General features: G+C 44.4%; 1 protein-coding gene across 3 annotated transcripts in view; it reads left to right on the top strand.

Annotated features, from left to right (window-relative positions):
* DCTN2 (dynactin subunit 2) overlaps positions 1–19,533 on the top strand; it is a 224,181-nt gene that overhangs the window by 150,512 nt on the left and 54,136 nt on the right. For 2 of the 3 annotated variants that reach the window (XM_078688971.1, XM_078688973.1), the window contains 3 exons: positions 13,543–13,693; positions 14,589–14,654; positions 16,879–16,917. In XM_078688971.1, coding sequence (XP_078545097.1) covers positions 13,543–13,693; positions 14,589–14,654; positions 16,879–16,917 — 256 coding nt within the window. The remainder of the gene's footprint in view (positions 1–13,542; positions 13,694–14,588; positions 14,655–16,878; positions 16,918–19,533) is intronic. The other variant, XM_078688972.1, reaches the window with a different exon arrangement.

The following is a 19,533-nucleotide window of genomic DNA, read 5'->3' on the forward strand; positions in this document are numbered from 1 at the left end:
GCTTGGGTCCGGTTGTTGTACACTAAACCAGTGGCACAGGTAGTGGCGAATGGCCACATTTCCCGTACGTTCCCTCTGAAGCGAGGTACCCGACAGGGTTGCCCCCTGTCGCCGCTGCTCTTTGCGATCGCATTGGAACCGCTGGCGACTCTGATACGCACGACTCCACTGTTGAAGGGAATCACCTGGGCAGAGGGGTGGGAAGATCGCCTTTCACTATACGCGGACGACATACTCGTGTACCTAACGGAACCGGAACATAGCATACCGGCGCTTTTGGCTCTGTGTGACGAGCAAGGGAAAGTATCAGTATACACCTTAAACTGGGCAAAGTCGGAACTGTATGTCCTGCATGGTCCGGCTCCGACTCTTGACGACGACTGCCCCTTAAGAACAGCAGGGTCTTCCTTCAAGTACCTGGGCATCCATGTCACCAAGGACCCAACTGAATTCGTCCGGAAAAATCTGACACCGCCGTTGGAGCGGCTGAAGCAAGATGTCAAGTTTTGGGCGACGTTGCCCTTGACATTGCTGGGCAAATCGGCGCTCTATAAAATGATGTCGCTGCCACGCTTCTTATATATCCTAGAAAATACACCATACCCGGTGTTACCAGGTTACTTCAGGCAGGTGTCAGCGTTGGTATCCGGTCTCATGTGGAGTAATCGCCCGGCGCGCATTGGTCAGGCTAAATTGCACAGGGGTTGGTACGACGGGGGGATTGCGCTGCCGAACCTGCAATTATATTACTGGGCTGCTCAATTAAAGCCCATCAATCAGTGGCTGCACGCACCCCAAGACGACGCGGCATACAGGGCTGACAGGGCACAATTGGGCACCAACTGCATACTGGCACCTCTATACGACCAACGCCTAGTGCACAAACTGGTGGGACCCACTAGACTTGTGCCGTGTGCCACTAGCGCTGTGGCACACGGCACAAGCAAAACTGGGGTGGAAGGGGCGAATTACTCAGCTCACCCCATTGTGGGACACCCGGGCCCTGGGTAACCTGAGACGCAGTAAGGGCTTTACACACTGGGACAATATCGGTATATCCACAGTGGGAGACCTATGGGAAAAAGGTACTGTGATCCCCTTCGCCCAGCTGCGACAGCTATATGAACTAGGACCCACGGAATCGTTCCGGTATGTACAGATCCGGCACGCCCTGCTTACAGCCATCCCACCTGAAGCAAGAGGTCCCAGAGGCATCTCCACTTGAAGATCGCCTCCCCCCAGATTACATGCAAGAACGTGCTACGTCCCTCGCTTACCGCAAATTGATCAACAACCTATCAGACCCTATGGTAAAACTGAAAGTCAAATGGGTGGGGGACTTAGGAGAAATGGACGATTCGGAGTGGAACGAAGCGCTGGCGTCGCCTAAGGAGGTGGGCATATCTGCAAAATTCCGGCTCGTGCAGCTTAAGATTTTACACAGGGTGTACTACACGAGAAAGACACTACACTTAATACAGCGGGCACAACATCCCTATTGTCTTCGTTGCTGTGGGGAGGAGGGAACGTTATTCCACACAATATGGAAATGCCCACGCATCCAGGAGTATTGGAGACAAATAATGCGCACCATATCTCAAACAATGGGAGTATCCCTAGACCCTGAACCACGTAAGTGCCTGTTAAATATCTGGGAACCAAACGACCTCTCCAGACACGGCCAACAGTGGTCCACGTTAGGTATGATGATAGCAAAACGTGATATAGCACAGAAGTGGGGTGCGGTTGAGGCCCCCACATTGGCACAATGGTGTACGAACATGGACAGGGTGATAACAGAGAGGGCAGTATACACCAGTAGGGCCTGCCCACGTAAATGGAACAAGATATGGACCACTTGCAATGGGTTTTTGGGGGGAGATATGTGAACCCCTGCAGGAGGACGACACACTGACATCAGACGAGGAGGGGGAGGACGAGTAGGAGGAATGGAAGGGGGGGGCGGGTTAGTAACCCTTGAGTCCAACTCAGATTCATGATTGGGAGGGGATGGGACTGGCAGAGAGGCTAGCTTGACTCAGTAGTGCACTACAACAGAAGCACCCACCTACAAGGGAACATGGTAACAGCCGATCCAGAGGTACTGGCTCTGCTCACCCACAAAGGACGATCCAAACGTACAAGATGAGACAGGGGTTGTGCACTCATTTCCTTGTTTGCCTTAAGATCTAAATGTGGTAACTTCCTTAGTTACGTTAGGTTATTGTTATAAAATAGAAAACCAGACCTATAAATATCAGGGGTCACAATGCGAGTTTTGTACATACATTGTTCTAAAACGCCGCCGAGCCCCCGGGATGTCGGCACTTGGGCTGTGTTATCCAGACAGTATCGAACGCATGTGAACGTGTTGCGGCCGGCCCCTGGGGTTGTAGGCCAGAAGCTGTGTATGATTCGAAAGGTACAATAAAGGTCTTGAAAAAAAAAAATCATTCACTCTAAAAGTAGATAGACCTGTTTCTGCCTCGATAATAGCCCTAAAGAAAGGGGCTGTGGGCTTTCATCAGGACCGAACTCTCAGTAATAATAAAAAATGAAAAAGTCAAAGGCTATACTAATTCATAAAACGCACCATCTCCAGAGCCTTCATGAAAGAAGTCTGTACAGATTAAGGTTTAATATTCTTTAAATTATTAAAAAGTTATCTTACCAAGATCTGGACTCTGCTTCCATGACATTGCACTTTCACACACGCAGCAAACAGTGTTAACATAGTGTGACATCCAGCCTTTACAAAAGCTTTACCCAAGTAAGCGAAAAAAATCAAAGTGGTAAGAAAAACATTGTTACTTGACTGGTGGATATTTTGCCTCCAGTTACTTACTACTGGAAGGCATAGCAGATCTATATTATGGATAACAGCTAATAGATCCAGAATTAAAAAGTATCCTAATGGAAATACCACTTATAAAATATTTCTGATAGAGACTTGTAGTTGCAGATTCCTCACCTTTAAAATATTTCCCAAGCACCAGACTGGATCCGTAAACATTTCAGTAGTACTACTGCACGCTGGTAGGTGGTGCTGTGCAGCTCCACACAGACTCCATTTCACAAAACTGACGTGCAGAGCCTATATAAACCTAACTCCCGTGTCCTGACATCAATTCCTTTCTCTCAGAACCTCCTAATGTAGATCTGGAGCTTCCTCTCATCTCTCTAAGACTCTTTACATCGATATTTCTTCTAAACTTCTTTAGTGTGAAAGAGAATGTCACTCCTAAAAATGACGGGTTTTCAGCCCTGTGGGGACTGTTGCAAATACATTTCTGTCACAGCTCCTCAAGTGTGCATGTGGTGCCTGAGTTGAAGTCCCACCTTCAAGGCCTGCAGTGACTGTGCGTCGATGAATCCAAAGGCCACTGCGACTGCAAGGTGAAACTTTATATCACCAAGCAAAGAAACCTCCTCGCCGAGACTTCTGTAAGTTGCGATCCAAGATTTGGTCCTGCTCCAGCAGTTGCCGTGGTCCCTCACGAGGCCGGCCTTCGTCACAATCCAATCGTTTAGCAAGTCAAAAAAGAATAAGAAGTCTAAGTAGGTCTCTGCCCCCTCTCACATTCAGGGCGGCACCTGTGATCCAGATCACGCTTCCGGTCAACTTCGGTGTCAATCTCACAACTGGTTCCGCCACAACCAGAGTGCTACTTTGCAACAGATCGAAGAGTTTGGTGCAGCCACGCTCCAGCTCTTCTTCTCCTTACCTTCGGGCCTATTGAGCCATGGGGCCCTCCACCTGGAGTACCAGTGTGACAGTTCACACTCTGCACCAGTTGGACCCTCCGAGTCCTTCCCGATGCCTCTGCCCTAATCCAGACCCTGTTTCTGATGCTGTGGTCCACACTTGTCCATGAGACTTCAACCCCGATACTGAATTAATCGACCCTTGACAAGGAGCTTCCAGTAGTCAGTCTGACTCCGACACTGCGCCAATCCTACATCACCCGATGCCGCACTCCATGGCAGTTGAGGTGCCGCTTTGTCCTTTTGCTCGACCACCGTCACAAGGATGACAACACACTTAACATTCTCTTTTTTTTGTACAGACTTGAACCGTGAATACGATGCAGTTGATGAGTTCTCTCAGCCCTTTCACACATCTAGTTGGTATGATGACTTATAGAAGGCTAGTGGTCTTGATACCTCACATGATATGGGACTCAGGTCACCCGCAGAATCGGCCACAGAGGAATCCACTTCCTAATCCATAGTGATGCATAGTGCAGCTGAAGTCCCTCACCTCCAGCTCCCCACCCTGAAGGACTAACGTATTAACAGAACCTCTCCAGCTGGGGCAAGAGTCTTTCAAGCCCTTCCTGCCATTTAAGGGGGCCTTAACAGACTCCTTATTGGGGGCATGTGCCAAAACTTGCTCTGGCCCACCAGTCAGCTGGCAGATTGTGTGACGCCATTGCAGTCTCCCGAGCGATACTGCTACTTTAGCACCTCTAAGTCTCAACACATTTCCATCTTCTACCCCAAACAGAGAGTCTAAACATGTTGAAACCTTTGATAAACTAGTATATTAATCTTAACTGCTTGATGCACAGGTTTGTGAACGGCAGCTGCCTGCTTGTATGCTATTCTCACGCCCTTTGAGACTCAGTGACTCAAGTCCTCCCACTTGATCCTGAAGGTTTCCAGCCTGTCCTTGCCCAAGCCATTCAGAGTGTTGTGGCTTGGGCACCACCCATTCCTTAGGCGCCAGTGTTGGCGTTCTCTGCCATGCCTGGCTGTGGTTCACCGTTTATTCATGTGATGCCCATTTGTCCCTTTTTTTTATGTGTTTAAGTTTTAAAGTTGTTGATCTTTAAACTGATAGTCACATTTGATTTCTTAGTGTACTAGAGATTAACCTGGGTGAATAATATACCATTGGTGAAGTCCGCATTTAGCATGGGAGCCACGTTCCAGAGACATAACGCCCGTGGGAGGCAATGAGAGTGTATTTTGTATTTGTGCCTTATCCTGTCCTCTGAAGGTGGCACTATTTTCTGCCAGTGGTAGTTTTAATCTGCACCTTTGAGTATTTGACAGACAGGGGGTCCGTTCCGTGCATGTAATTATGGGTAGGGCCACCCTTCACTATCCAACACATAGGGGGTCACTTTCCTTTCTACTGCACTTTTAGGGCACTTTTGCATGCCTGGGTGATCAGCACATCCTGTGACACGTAGACAATGGTTTTTAATTGTTATTTTTGGATTACTTTAGGTTGTTCTCTTAACCCTTGTCTTGATGAGTCCCATAAGGAATAGGGGCTGAAACGCGTCGACAGTTTATGTTTGGAGGAATCCACTTACTCAAGAATGAAATTGCATTTAAGTGGAGATGCACATTCCAAAATGTTTTAGGAGGTTTAGCGGGTACCCATGTGTATACAGGATTATCTCGCAGTGTATTGCCGTTAATGAGGGTGCAAAAATGGACATTAAAAAACTGGGGGTTAGAAAACAATATTTGATTAATTATTTGATTAACTTTTGTTATGTACTTATCTGGTCAAGAGAATATTTGTATATATTTGTGTAAAATGTTTTGTTGTTTAAGTTTAATTTTTGCATAAAACAAAATGAAGAATTGTTCCAATGAGGAATAAATAGTGGTATATGGTTTTTGATGTAACATTTTTTGGGACGGGACGATGCACCATTAAGAGGGTAATTTGATGTACCCTATGGGTAGTATTTCAATATCTGTTCCTCCACAACACCATTGTGTATAATGCATTTGTACCTTATAGACACGCAGTTCGATGGGACTCTCCTGTTTGGTGACAAGGCAAACTCTACTCTCGAGGGGTTCTAAGAGAGCAAGTCTATGGTACTCTCCAATGGCTTATCTACCCCACCTTCCCAGCTGCATCAGTCCTATTGCTCCTTTTGCAGTTTTGGCAGAAGCATCTCATACCACCACTTAATCCTACTTCAGCATGGTGCCTAGCAGGTTTGCAGTCCCAGCTGTCATTACCACTGCCCACGGCCAAGGTCAAGAGGCTCCCCAATCTGCTACATCCCTGTAGCCCCACCTGCAAAACCCCTTTAGTGTATCCTTAGTAGAGCATGGCCACACAGTGGGAGGCAGGGTCGGACAAATCTTGCTGGGTTAGAAGGCTATAACATCAGACCGGTGGGTCCCGCAAATAGTTCTGAAGTCCTTTTTCACACTGCCGCACCTTCCACGGTTTCCCCAACGACGGGCCATGTTTCCCTTTTGCGGCAGGACGTGCAGGTCCTTTCGGCAAAAGGGGCTATTGAGAGGATGCCTGCTCCAGAAGTAGAACCTGGTTGCTATTGCCACTCCATCCTGGTACCCCAAAAGGACCGGGAACTCCAGCCTATTTTTTAGACATGTCCCCTCTCAATGTCTTCCTCCGCAAGGAAAAATGCTGGCATTGGCCCAGGTCTTGTCTGCCCCGTACCCTGGAGGCTGAAAGATAGCATTGGGCCCGCAGTACACCTATTTCCATATGCTCGCCCTGCCTGCCCATCGGCGTTACCTGTGGTTTGTGGTGGGACAGGAGCATTTTCAGTTTTCTGTACTCCCCTTTGGTCTCACCAGTGCCGCTCTGGGTTCACCCAACTCCAGACTAGGGCGAACTTTGGCACTCACTATCAGCATGCTGATGTCGCACCCAATCCTTCTCACGTACTCCCCTTCATCCAAACCATTCTGAACACAGTTTTGTTTTGTGCCTTTCCCCCTGGAAATAGTGTCGGTAGGACATTCAGGCTATGATCCTGATCTTTCAGCCTCTGTTCTGGATCTCAGTGAGGTATACTCTGATGGTCTGCTGCATCCTGCAGGCCTAGCACACCAGGTGGCATATATAGGCTCTGGAGTAGGATCTGAAGCCTCACTGGGCTCAGCATTAAGGGACCTGCCAAACCACGTTCATATTGCAGACAAGACTGCAAATGACCTGCAGTGGTGGTTGCTGGATTGCGATTTGTTCAGTAGCAGACCCCACCCATCTCCACACAAAGCAGACCGTGGTGACTAATGCTCCCCTTCTGGGCTGGGGAGCCACCTAGGAGAGAGATTACAGGCCTCTGGTCTGCGGCAGAGTCCCGGCTCTGTAGCAGCCTTCTGGAGTTGAAGGCCATCTGCTTGGTGCTGAAAGCCTTTTTTCCGTCCATCAAGTGGAGGCTGGTTCAGGTGCTCATGGACAACACCACCACAATGTGAAACTGTAATAAACCGGGCAGGGTGGAGTCACTCTAGAAATGGCTGGACTGCCACAGAATGTTCCTGGTTGTGATCCACCAGGCAGGATCATTGAATGCCAGGAAGGATAAACTCCGCTGTCTGCACCTCGTGGATCATGAGTGGAAGATACACCCAGAGGTGGTGCGAGGTCTCTTCTGAGAATAGGGAGAGCTATAACATTGGCACAGTTTGTCAGTTAGCTTCCAGCTCTGTGTCAAACTGCCATATTCCACTTTCTTCCCAGACAATGGGTTCTGCGGACGCAGGAATCCTTTCTGCTAAAAGTTGTGATGCTTTTCCACTTGTGTCAAACCATCAGCCTGCCAGTGTTCTGTGGTCCGTCTCACCCATCTAATGAGGATGGGGGAAAATCATTGTTTGGACCCCAAGAGAGTGCAGAGCTTCTACGTAGATCATACCAAAGACCACTGGGTAGAGGAGCAGCTCTTTATGGGGTTCTCAGGAGCGAAAACAGGCAAGGTTGTAGCACAAGAGAACAATATAATGCTGGATCGTGATCTGCATTAAGATCTGCTACATGATGGTTAAAACGCAGTCTCTGGAAGGGCTATGTGTGCATTCTACCACGGCCAAAGCTGCTACCACTGGGTTAGCATGCAGAGTTCTGTCCTAAATATTTTTCAGGCAGCTACGTGGGCGTCTCCAAACGTTAATGAAGTGCTATTTCCTGGACCGACTGGTTCCCCAAAAGAACCACTTTGCCCACTTAATCCTGTAGGGTCTTCTGTTTGAGTCCATCCACAGACCCACCTCCTAATAGGTACTGCTTTGGTAGCTATTCAAAAGGTTAGGATTCTGCTGCCAGAAGTCTCTTTCAGAAAACAAGTTACTTACCTTTGGTAACACTCTTTCTGGTAGAGACTCTGCCTAACCGCAGATTAAGCACCAATCCTCCCCGTTCTGTGGATTATACTTTTCCCATTAACATGATTTCAAGTCTAGGAATCTGCACACTAGTCTACCAGTTACTTTTGGGGCTCTGCATTTGATGGCGCGGACAGTCTCGAAAGCAACTGACATCAGTGTGCAGGAGTGTCGCCTATATAGACTCCGCACATCATTTCTAAAGCGGAACGTCATCGGTGTGGAGCCACATGGTGGCACCTTCCGTCACGCAGAGGTGCTGCTGAAAAGTTTCCTGATCCACTCTGGGGAGTTTTCAAAAGGTTAGGAATCTGCGACTAGATAGAATCTCTACCAGAAAGAGTATTACCAAAGGCAAATAACTTGTTGATCTTGTTAGCTATGCCATTGAATATAATCCTCTATATGCACATTCTCATTTCTGTCAGGACGTCTGAGAACTATTAAAGGTTTTTTGCCATGCATATACGGCTAGTCATTCATTTTGAGCATAGGCTTATGCCTGAAGCCCCCAAAGGCTCCCCAAGGCTCACTAACAATAGTCTGGTTATTGCCCAGACCCTAGCCAGACTGGAATCCTGCACATACAGGACTTGACGACTATGAGCTGTCTAGATTATTGCTGTCAAAGCGCAAGAGCGAATTGGCTTGCCTTCTCTTTACCTTCTGTCCTTACATGTGCATGCGAGCCCAGTACTTTTCTTTGACGATATTGCACATATCTGCTCTCTTACTCATAATTACTTTGCCAAGTTCCTGAATGCAGATCTTGTGTGTTATACTGTACACACAATTCAGTCAATAAATGAGACCTGAATAAGGCTAGCTGAGCATGCAACACAGTCAACTTGGCAGAAAAGAGAAACCAAGACGAAAAGGTTAAGTACATCAACATGGAGGGCCCGATTAACAAAGGTAAGTTTAGACCTGAAGAGTAAGTTTAGACTAAGTAAACCCTCGGCACCATCTAGGCCCCTAGAACCCACTTCAATTTATGTGCCGAAATCTGCACTGGTTCCTCCAGCATAGTCTCTGCACTGATGCTAGAGGACTACCCGCATCCATTCATGGTGTGTGACTCCAAGCCAGCATCATCTCTACTGAGGCTGCATTGAGATCTTGATGTGCTGCGGTCTCTACTGAAACCATCTGACTCGGCCACAATCTCACTGAACCACAGTCACGGACTGACATTACACCAACTTTCTGGTTTGGACTCTGACCAGAGCCAACCTTATGGAATGATAATTGTGGGATTGGGGAAGAGTTTGCCTCACCCTATGATGATGATGACAACTGGTAAATGGACTGATAGGTTTCCAGTGGGCTGGGGACACCCGATATTGGGCTGTTTACTTCCCTCCAGTCCACCGAAAGCGGAAAGCCCTTCATTTGCTACAGTGATTAGGAGGGCTGCTGAGGTCCTTCACCTTCATCTCCCCACTATAGCGGTAAAAGCAAATGTATTAACAGAGGTCATAGAGTCTGAACAGGCACTGACCAAACCTCTTTTGACCTTAACTGAAGCCCTCTCTGACACCGTGCTGAGCGCTTGACCTAAACCATGTTCTTGTCCCCCAGTCAGCCAACAGGCTTCCACTGCCATAGACCTGCTCCAGGATACTCTGACTACTAACCGAGCATCCAACACCTGAAATGTTAGTAGTACAGGTGTCTACTAGACTAGTGAACGCAAACGCCTGTCCAACTATGCCCCCTGACAGGGAGTCAAAAAGAGTAGACACATTTGGAAAGCATATATTCTTCTCAGCAAGCCTCACCTTGAGGTCGGTCAGTGAAACTTGTTTGCAAACTTGTTATACCCACTTACTATGGGGCGCTGTGGGTGATGTTTTACCTTGCTCCCAAAAGATTTACAGCCTTCTTTAGCGCAAACCTTTTATGATCGTTGGGATGCAGCCACATTTGTCATCAGCTCTCGCCTTGACACCACAGACTGTATGGCTAGGGCTTTGGAAACAAGCTTGGTGCCTCGATGCCACACATGGATGAGGTCCATTGGCTTCCCAATCTTCATGAATAGCCCCTGAACTGCTCCCGTCTGTTTGGTGAGAACGCGGATTCAGCCTTGGAGCATTTTAAGGAGACCCACCTATGTCACACTCTTTGGGATATTCAGCACCTGTTAGGCAGTCTGCCCTAACTATAGTGCCCTTTTCTGGGATTTAACAGGGCTTGACTTATTGGCAATGTCATTGGCAATGTCAGGCCCCACTGCCCACGCAACAGGCTTCCCAGCCCCTTTGAGGCTAGGCCTGTGGGCCCAACAGACAACTGCCTGGCCACTGGACGCAGCACTCAACCCACTGTCCTGCTGCAACCTCAAATTTCTTCAATGCACCCTTACTATCTCACAGCCATCTGGTGGGGGGCAGGATAAGCCACTTTCCTCCATGGGTGGCAACACATTACATCTGACAAATTGGTACTGCAGGTTGTCACTCGGCCTGCCATTCCTTTTCGACCCACTGCACCTGGCACCTACACTTCTCAGTGTACCTCATGTCTGTGTTTTTGCCTGGAAGTGCTGGCTCTTTTGGCCAAAGGATCTATAGAGACCGTGCCAGCATCGGAAGTAGGGTCTGGCTGCTGTTCCCTCTACTTTCTCTGCTGAGGATATGCAAGTTAACACTTTTGTATGCTGGAATTCCCAAGACAGCTCTCTCTCGGGGATTCATTCCATCTAGTTTGAAGCATGAGACTCCTATATGCCTTCCTGCTTCTTCCTATCCTGACCTGAGTTCTGAAGAAGATCAGGAACAACCAATTCCTAGATATTCTAGTGACTCTGGATTGAACTAGAAATGCATGGTATCCAGAACTTCCTGGCTTGAGGATCCATCCTCCAACCAGACAGCCACTTTCGGAGAACCTCCTGTCTCAGCAGTTGGGCAAAGTCTTGCACCCGAGCCTGCACAACATGCACCTCCATATGTGAAGATTGAGCAGTGACATTTAATCCCGTTTGATCTTCCTTCCTAGGTCGTTGGTGTCATTTTGGCAACCAGTCACGCTTCAGTGAAATCTAGGTATGCAGAGTGCTGGGTCAACTTTGTGGTTTGGTGAGGTCCCTGCCAGTTGGTACTCGTCAAAACTGTCCGATTTGAAGTTCCCTTTGTGTTTGGCCCAGCGAGGTTTTGTTCTGGGCACAGTTAAAGGTTGCATGTTGGCCCTTTCGGCCTAGTCGCGTTTACAGGACCAACCGTCCCTATTTAAATCACTGGTTGTGATGTATTTTTAAAAAGTTTTACAGTACATTTCTACCTAAGCCCTTCGTGATGCCACAGTGGGACTTAAATGTAGCCCACACATTATTAATGCGTGCCCCTTTTGAACAAATGCATACTTGGCCACTGCACGTACTCACTCTAAAAAGGGTCTTCCTGGTTGCCATAACATCTGCACACTGAGTGAGTGAACTTCAGGCCTTTTCGGTCCAACTTTTATATGCCAATGTTTTTCCAGACAAAGTGGCATTAAGGACTTGAGATGTGTTTTTACATAAGGTAGTAGCACCTTTACATGTTGGACAAGCCATCATGCTTCTGCCATTTTTTTATTCTGCCTATGCCTTTGAAAAAGAGACTCGGTCATTTAGACCCCGAGATGGCACTTTTTTCACATTGATCGCACCAAAGATCATTGGGTGGACGATCAGCTCTTTGTGGATTTGTTTGTGCACCGCCTTGCCCTTCTTGGCTTCACAGATCATAATTCGATGGCTAGGCATCTGCATTAAGATCTGGTATGCATTGGCTGAGAAACAACCTCTGGAAAGCTTAAGAGCCCACTCTACCAGGTCCAAGTCTGCTACCACTGCATTGTCACGCAGCCTGCTTGTCCTGGATATATGTCAGGCAGCTAGGTACGAAACAGTGCACATTTTCACAAAGTACTTCTGCCTCAACATTCTGGTCTCTTGAGATAGGCATTTTACTCGCTCAATTGTGCCGAACTTTTTAGACTAAACCATTCCACAGACCCACCACATATGGAGGTGCTGCTCTGGTATCTGTTCACAAGGTGAGGAATCGGAGGTTAGTGTCTATCAGGCGAACAAATTATTTACATTCGGTAATGCTCTTTGTGGTCAATACTCTAACTTTAGATTCTTCACTGCCTTTTCACCTACCTGTCCTGTGGTATGGTCTATTTCATCTAAAAAGATCCCTTTCTAGGAATCGCACACTGGTGTTTGTTCAGTTTGCTAATGGACTGCGTCTGAGGGTGCAGAGGACTTTATGACAGAAACTGATGCCACTGTGGTGTTTAATCCAGCTTTGTGAACAATAAAAACACTTCTGGAGCATAATGATGTTGACACGAAGTAGCACAACTCTACCTACCAGCGTGGAGGAGCACTGCTTTTACATTTTCTGGATCTAGTCTGGGTTAGTTAGGATATCCACAAGAAAGATGGCTACTGAAGGTAAGAGACTTGTTCTTTAAAACGAAAAAAAAGTAGAAAATGTGGCCTCCATCTATCCATGTTGTTATTGCAAAATATGTCCTTAAAAATGCGTTTCCAGGTATTCTGCAAAGCATTGGAGATTTTTTACTGTTTGCAGATTCGGAGAGAATATCAATGATAGAGAACTTGTGCAAACTCATCACCTAATAAATGCTTAAAAATTATGCCTTAAAAGCTACAAAGGCAATGCCTCTTTATCCATTTTGGATTCTTGAGACAGAGTGAAGTAAGAGACCATAAACGACTTTCATGCATGAACATGGTCATAAGCGTTAATGTAAAGGTGGGTGAGTTGCATAGGATTTTAAGAAAGCTATCAACTCTGGATTACTACTGCTCATTTTTTGTTTTCAGTCCTCTATAGATTTTTTACAATTACCTTTGAATGAAATAGCAGGGAGTATTGGTCTGTCAGAACAGCTCTGAGGTTTTCTCAAGGATTAAAGAGGTTCTTCAGTATACCCTGGCCCACTGTGGCCATTAGAGTCTGAGCAGGCGATCTACACAGCCAGATGTTGACTATGAACATTTTATTGAGCAGTATTCTAGTGGTGCTTTTCATCCATATTAATACACCATACACTTAAACAAACAAAATTGGATTCCTGGAAGCATGTCAAAAGCAGTGCTCTTCATATTCTAATTGTCACATCCTGGGCTTTAATCCTTTTTCTAAAAGGGCTGACCGGGTAGAAATATTTTTGTTTATCAGAATCATGTAATGAGAACCAATACAATCTTATATTTTGTATAAAAGATGTGATTAGTGTTTGATTACCGTGATCTTCAGATGTTTAGCCTTTGCTATTCACACATTTGTTAGATGCCGGAAGTTTACTTTGAGCAAAAATGATCATACATAAATACTAAAATACACTTCAGAAATTGCTCAATCATGGATAAAAAAAACCTGATTTTCTGTGTATTTGGATTAGACGCTTGATGACACAGCTGGATGCGGCAAGGAGCTCCAAAGCAGTGGAAGGAAAGACCTCGCAAAAAGGGACACTGCCTGCCAGCCAAAATATGGTCACCTATGAGTTGCATTGCCGACCAGAACAGAACAAGTTCTCTCAAGCTGCAAAGGTGAGAGTACTGTTTTCTAAGAATACCTGGATTCAGTTACCAGACATTTCTACTTACTGCTGGGGCAAGTAGTTGGTTACGTTTCAAAACTTGTATCATTAACATTCAGACCCTCATATTGCACAGGAAGCTGTCTGGAATTACACTGGGATTTGGGAAATATTTTCATAGAAACATGCATCCTGCACGATGCAGTTTTCTTTCACTTTGCAACTCAACAGTGCATTCTCTGTGGATTTACTCTCTTGAATATACGGTCTTGTACTGTCATGAATCCGATAGCATTTGGAAAACCAAAGGAAATGTAATAGTATCATATAAGCCTATGCTCTGCTCAGCATGAGCTGCAGTGATTGAACACAGGTTGTTTTCTTCACAATACCACAAACAAATTCAATATCCTTCCTTTTCCAGTTGTTCGGGTGTAGACAGAACATGAAGTTTGTGCTTTTTGGTGTTTCAACTCTTCCATAAGGTAGCTCCTGCAGACGATAACAATGCTGCATGGTTTGCCTCTTAGGAGACCATTAATGCAGCTCTTAGTTGTGGGAGAAGATGTCCAGTGGTAAAGTAGTTAGTGAGGCAGGTGCAGTGGCATCAGGACACATTTGTGTAAGTGGCCATTTCACCATTTGTATGGCTTTTGTTCTGCTACACTCCCTTTGGGATATTTTCTGTACTTGCATTTGAGTCTACAGCACCCTTGCCATACCACGAAAGGCTTCATCCAGTAGAATAATATGTTGGTGTGTACAATCTGAAACTAGACCCCCTAAATCTTGGGGGTCCCTGTTGGAGTTCCAAGGGGTGGGGGGCATTTAGTTCTTAAGAAATCAGGGAATTTGTGCAAATGCAGTGCAAACGTTGCCTTATTAATCATGTGTTTTGTATGCAGGTTCTAGAACTGGAGAAGCGTCTGAGTGAGCTAGAGGCTGCTGTACGCTGTGATCAAGACAGCCAGGTGAGCAAAGTCATTTTATCAAGAATAGCAAAGATGTCTCTAATACCATAGATAAGCACAACCCACTTTGTTCCAGAAGTGGACATTGGCACTTAGATCAATACATTTTAACGCTCATAATCATTCCACCTAGCACCAGTGCTTTGAATCCTTGGCGTGTTTGTACTGTGCCAGGAAGCTAACTTTACTCTATCCCAATCCATACTCCACTTCCTGTCCCTCAAACAAAGCCTGTATTTAAGTGTAGGATGGTAGGCCTTTAAAGAAGAGGTTCTAAATTCATGTCACTCGAGCAAAGACTGCTAGATAGTTGACTGCTTGCCTTTTTAATCGTACCAACTCTGCTTGTTTGGCGTAACTCTCCTTTTGAGCTTTTGGTAAGAGTTACCCTAGCATGAATTCCTACATGTCTACATTAGTGCCAGTTTTGTATCTGTTTTATTGAGACAATGAAACCAGAAATTTGCATACCTATCATGACATTGCTAAGACCAACTTTTGGAAGGATTCTATCATTTACTGACTCAGTACATTGTGATAGTGTGCTTACTCAATGTAAGATGAAGAATTTTGAACAGTTTTACAGTCCGTTGCAATTCTTTAATGTGCTGTTTGCCCTATATCAATCATATTGTCTGGCGAGGCAGCACTGTACATCCAGACCCTTCATACATAAGAAAGCATTGTACACACATCCAGTACTATATTCTGCTTAGGTTCCCATCTCTCGTTCTGGAGGAACACAACCCTGACGATTTCAATAGCCCTCGTGTCCTACTTTTACAACCATGTGCAGTGATGCTCTTTTCATATGAATGTAATTTGAAGGCCTGTCCAGACAAATCTAAAGTATTTAATTTCTGTCTTAGAAAAGTCGCAGAAATACGGTGCTGCATGTGATTTGTATTACAGGGAATTTTCCTGTGTACATTGGACCTTTCATTAAGCCATTTCCTTACTGGGTGGGTGAAGTCCGGTATGACCACCTAAGTTGAAGATTCCCTTTCTGAATCTTAGATGCACACGCAAATCCAGTAAACACTGCATGCTGCGTCTCCATGCATGTTTTGTTTTACACAAGCCCTTTCTCCATGTAAAAACGAAATTGTGTAACTGAAGCACAATTTGTTTGAGAAGAAATTAAGTTTGTGAATTCAGGCCCTTGTAGAAATGCACTTTCAAGAAACATACAGGAGATACAAGGTCAAAAAGTATGTAATGTACTAAATCTTTAAGCTAAACGGAGTCATGGGACACACCAGAAATTACATGTGGCTGAAAAACTCCCATCAGACCACCATTATGGGGGAGTATCATCACGTGGGATACGGATGGTAAATCCAATCTTACCCAACCCATCAGATGATGGTGTAAAGATGGATGCAAAGGTGACCCTCTAGCCACAATGTATTTCAATATGGTGGTGATGGTGTGTAAAGTGAAGAAAGTGTAAGATAAAAATAACTACTGTGACAGAAAATAGGTTTATTAGGCACTGTTACAGTGTTATGGTTAAAATGACGCTACATAGTGTGAAAATATAACTATGTAAAAGCGTAGTGCAGAGTGCAGACCACTCTGCACTACGCTTTTACATAGTTATATTTTCACACTATGTAGCGTCATTTTAACCATAAAACTGTAACAGTGCCTAATAAACATATTTTCTGTCACAGTAGTTATTTTTATCTTACACTTTCTTCACTTTACACACCATCACCACCATATTGAAATACATTGTGGCTAGAGGGTCACCTTTGAATCCATCTTTACACCATCACCTGATGGGTTGGGTAAGATTGGATTTACCATCCGTATCCCACGTGACGATACTCCGCCATAATGGTGGTCTGATGGGAGTTTTTCAGCCACATGTAATTTCTGGTGTGTCCCATGACTCCGTTTAGCTTAAAGATTTAGTACATTACACATTTTTTGACCTTGTATCTCCTGTATGTTTCTTGTTATTAATTGGGTTATGAGATACATAGGTCGTTAAACTAACCCCTAGACCCCCCTCCACCCCTTCTTTTTTCGAAATGCACTTTCATTCAACATGCATGTCTTTTTTGCTTGTAGGTTGGAAAAACATTTGTAAATCTGGCTGTTTACATGTGTGTCTGTGTACACCACTGTCTAACCTCTGAAAAGAAAATACTTTTTTTACTTCTGAGTCCCTTTTTCACTCCCACTTACAGTGCTGAAATTTTATATTTCTCTTTAGAACCCTCTGACAGTTGGATTGCAAGGATCCAGTTTAATAGTAAGTTCCACTTGGTGCTTTTCTTTGAGGGAGTGGGGAATATTCACAATTCCCGTTCTGGAAATTAGCAATTTAATGTTGGTGAGAATTAGAGTAAGAGGGTACTTGGTGTGCTCTTTACAAAAACACTGATTCATTACTTTCTATATTTTTATTGTGCTTGTTAAAAATATGAATACTGAAGTAGTGCTGTACTTAAGATTGGACATGAGGGTTGCTGCCAGAATCATTTTCTGGGATATCGGTAATGCTGATAATTTAGCGCATACCATATAACACCTCTACTGTCTTAATGGCTCCCCCCGTAACCACACATATTGCTATATGTAAAACTACTGATTGCTCTTTGAGCCCAGCCCATTTTCAATCCTATAATAAAGCATTTTTGGTTAAAGGAACTATCTAGCAGGTAGTGCTTTCCCTCCAGAATGTAACCACCACTTAAAATATTTTTTTTATCATTCTGCATTAAATCAGTCCCCTGGCAAATATGCAGGTTCTAACCCGTTTAGCTCACATTTGGAGTTTCTCAAAGGGTACTGCTTTCACTAGGTATCTCTAAATGCTTTATGCTCCAATTGTTTAATATCATTTATGCAGGGGTCAGCATTCCTAGAGAAGCTGTAGGTTTCATATTGCCCATGTAGTGTTGTAACTCAGTAGCAAGGAAGATGGCTACAACTTAAGGTCTCTGCAACCAAAATAATTCTTGCTAGTTAGACTTGGAGAGTGTCACAAACCCACTCACAAGTTATGCCTTATTGTTCAGAAAAGCTGTTCCAATAGCATCAAGTCAGGAACTGGAGATCTTAATGGGTGATGGTGTTTTATTATTGTGACTGCTATTTCTGCAATGACTAATAAAGCCATAGAAAAATGTGAGACAGGAGTGGTCCTTTAGTTAGTTGACTTCTAGCTAGCAAATGGGTTATTTTTGTTGGTGTTTGGGCTTTCATAGCTTTTGAGGCTTTACAGGCGTAGAAAAGGAAGCTGTCTTAGTCATCTAGTACTTCGTCACAGATGCATAGCTTTAGTTGTAAAATAAATGTGCACGTAATTAAGACCCGAACCAAACAAATCAGTGTCTCTCTGTAGAGGATGATCCAGTGCTCATTGAGCTTATGCCCCTGATTTAGTTGCGATGAAGGGTGATGAGAGGGTAGAGCTAGTCTTTCTTGATTTCTCCAAGAACGTTCTGCCTTAACCAATAATCAATGGGTTTTGTGAGTAATTATCTTGAAAGGTTGTCATCAGCCTTCTTCACTTACCATTTACATTAACTCAAAAACCTTCATAAATCCTAGCTTGTACTTTTTCCAGAAACACAAAATCGTTTACTGTTGGAGGACTGCCACTTTAATCCCAGAGCAAGAGAAGGGCCTGACGTTCTACCCCATAGTGTCTACAAAGAATGGACGCATTGGAGCGATATTAGACCTGTACGGCTTGAAAAAGATTTCCTAGTAGAAACAATTGATAAGTTGGCACAGACTCCTGAGGTATTTCCTCAAAGGGACTGTTTAACATTACTAGGCCTCAATGATGTCTCCTTTCAAAGGCTCATTAAAAATGGCATTGGAACCACCAAATTGTTTCTAGCAGATCAGCAATGTGGATACAGGATGCCTCCTAATACCCTTTAAGTAGTGAAGTGAAAAAAGCTTTGTTTTCTAGTGCCTTTTCAAGAATCGAGGATAAAGTACTTAACAATTTAAGAATAGCCATCACATCAATGTGCATATATGACATAAAATACAATAAAGATACCAAAGTAATGGCTAATATACTTATTATTGCAAGATCGAATCATAGAGTAAATAAAGTGACAGCCTACAGCAGCCTCTTACTTTATAGATTAACTTAGAGCAGCTTATCAGCCTCCTACACTAAGTAACTATGATTCAATAGGAGCCTCTTCCCAATGCCTAAGGACTGTGAGATATATCAAGCTGCTGTATACATAATTAAGATATCCTTTAACAGTAGTACAATTAGCAAGGCTGGTGTGCTATATCCGTTATACATGCTAAAGAAGCCAAAATAACTGACGAAAGAATGAGAATGGGTTGCTGTAAAAATAGAAATAAAGCCACAAGAAAAGGATTGGCCCAGAGGAGAGTTCTGAATCCCCTTTATTTGATTACCACCTAAAGGAAGCAAGGAAATAAGAAAGCCTGTCAGATGGCTTTTAGATATGTTATTGAGTTATTAATAATTAGAAATGTATATAACATTTACCTAGCTGCAAAGATCTTGGAGCACTTTACAGGAATGTGAAAAGTGCAGCCATAGTGGTCAGTGGATGGGGGCTAGATTCCACATGGTAAATGTAAACCAGGTGTACAGAATGGAATCTAACATGGATTCGGAGCTAGACGGAACAGACTTCAAAGCACCATGGGCAGATGTGTACATGTTGTTACATAGCTAATTCAAACGCTTTCTTTATTCTGTCAAAACAGCATGTACAGTCAATCTAATAATTGTGTCTGTTTTCTTTTCTTTTTTTGTAATTGCATTGGGAGCATGTTTAAACCTACAATATGTCCACTTTCATATGACAATTAAGAACCTGTATCAGAAGTATCCATGGTTTCCCATAGGAAATCTGCACGG

This window comes from Lissotriton helveticus, chromosome 1_1, assembly GCF_964261635.1.
Source record: "Lissotriton helveticus chromosome 1_1, aLisHel1.1, whole genome shotgun sequence".
Taxonomy (NCBI): domain Eukaryota; kingdom Metazoa; phylum Chordata; class Amphibia; order Caudata; family Salamandridae; genus Lissotriton; species Lissotriton helveticus.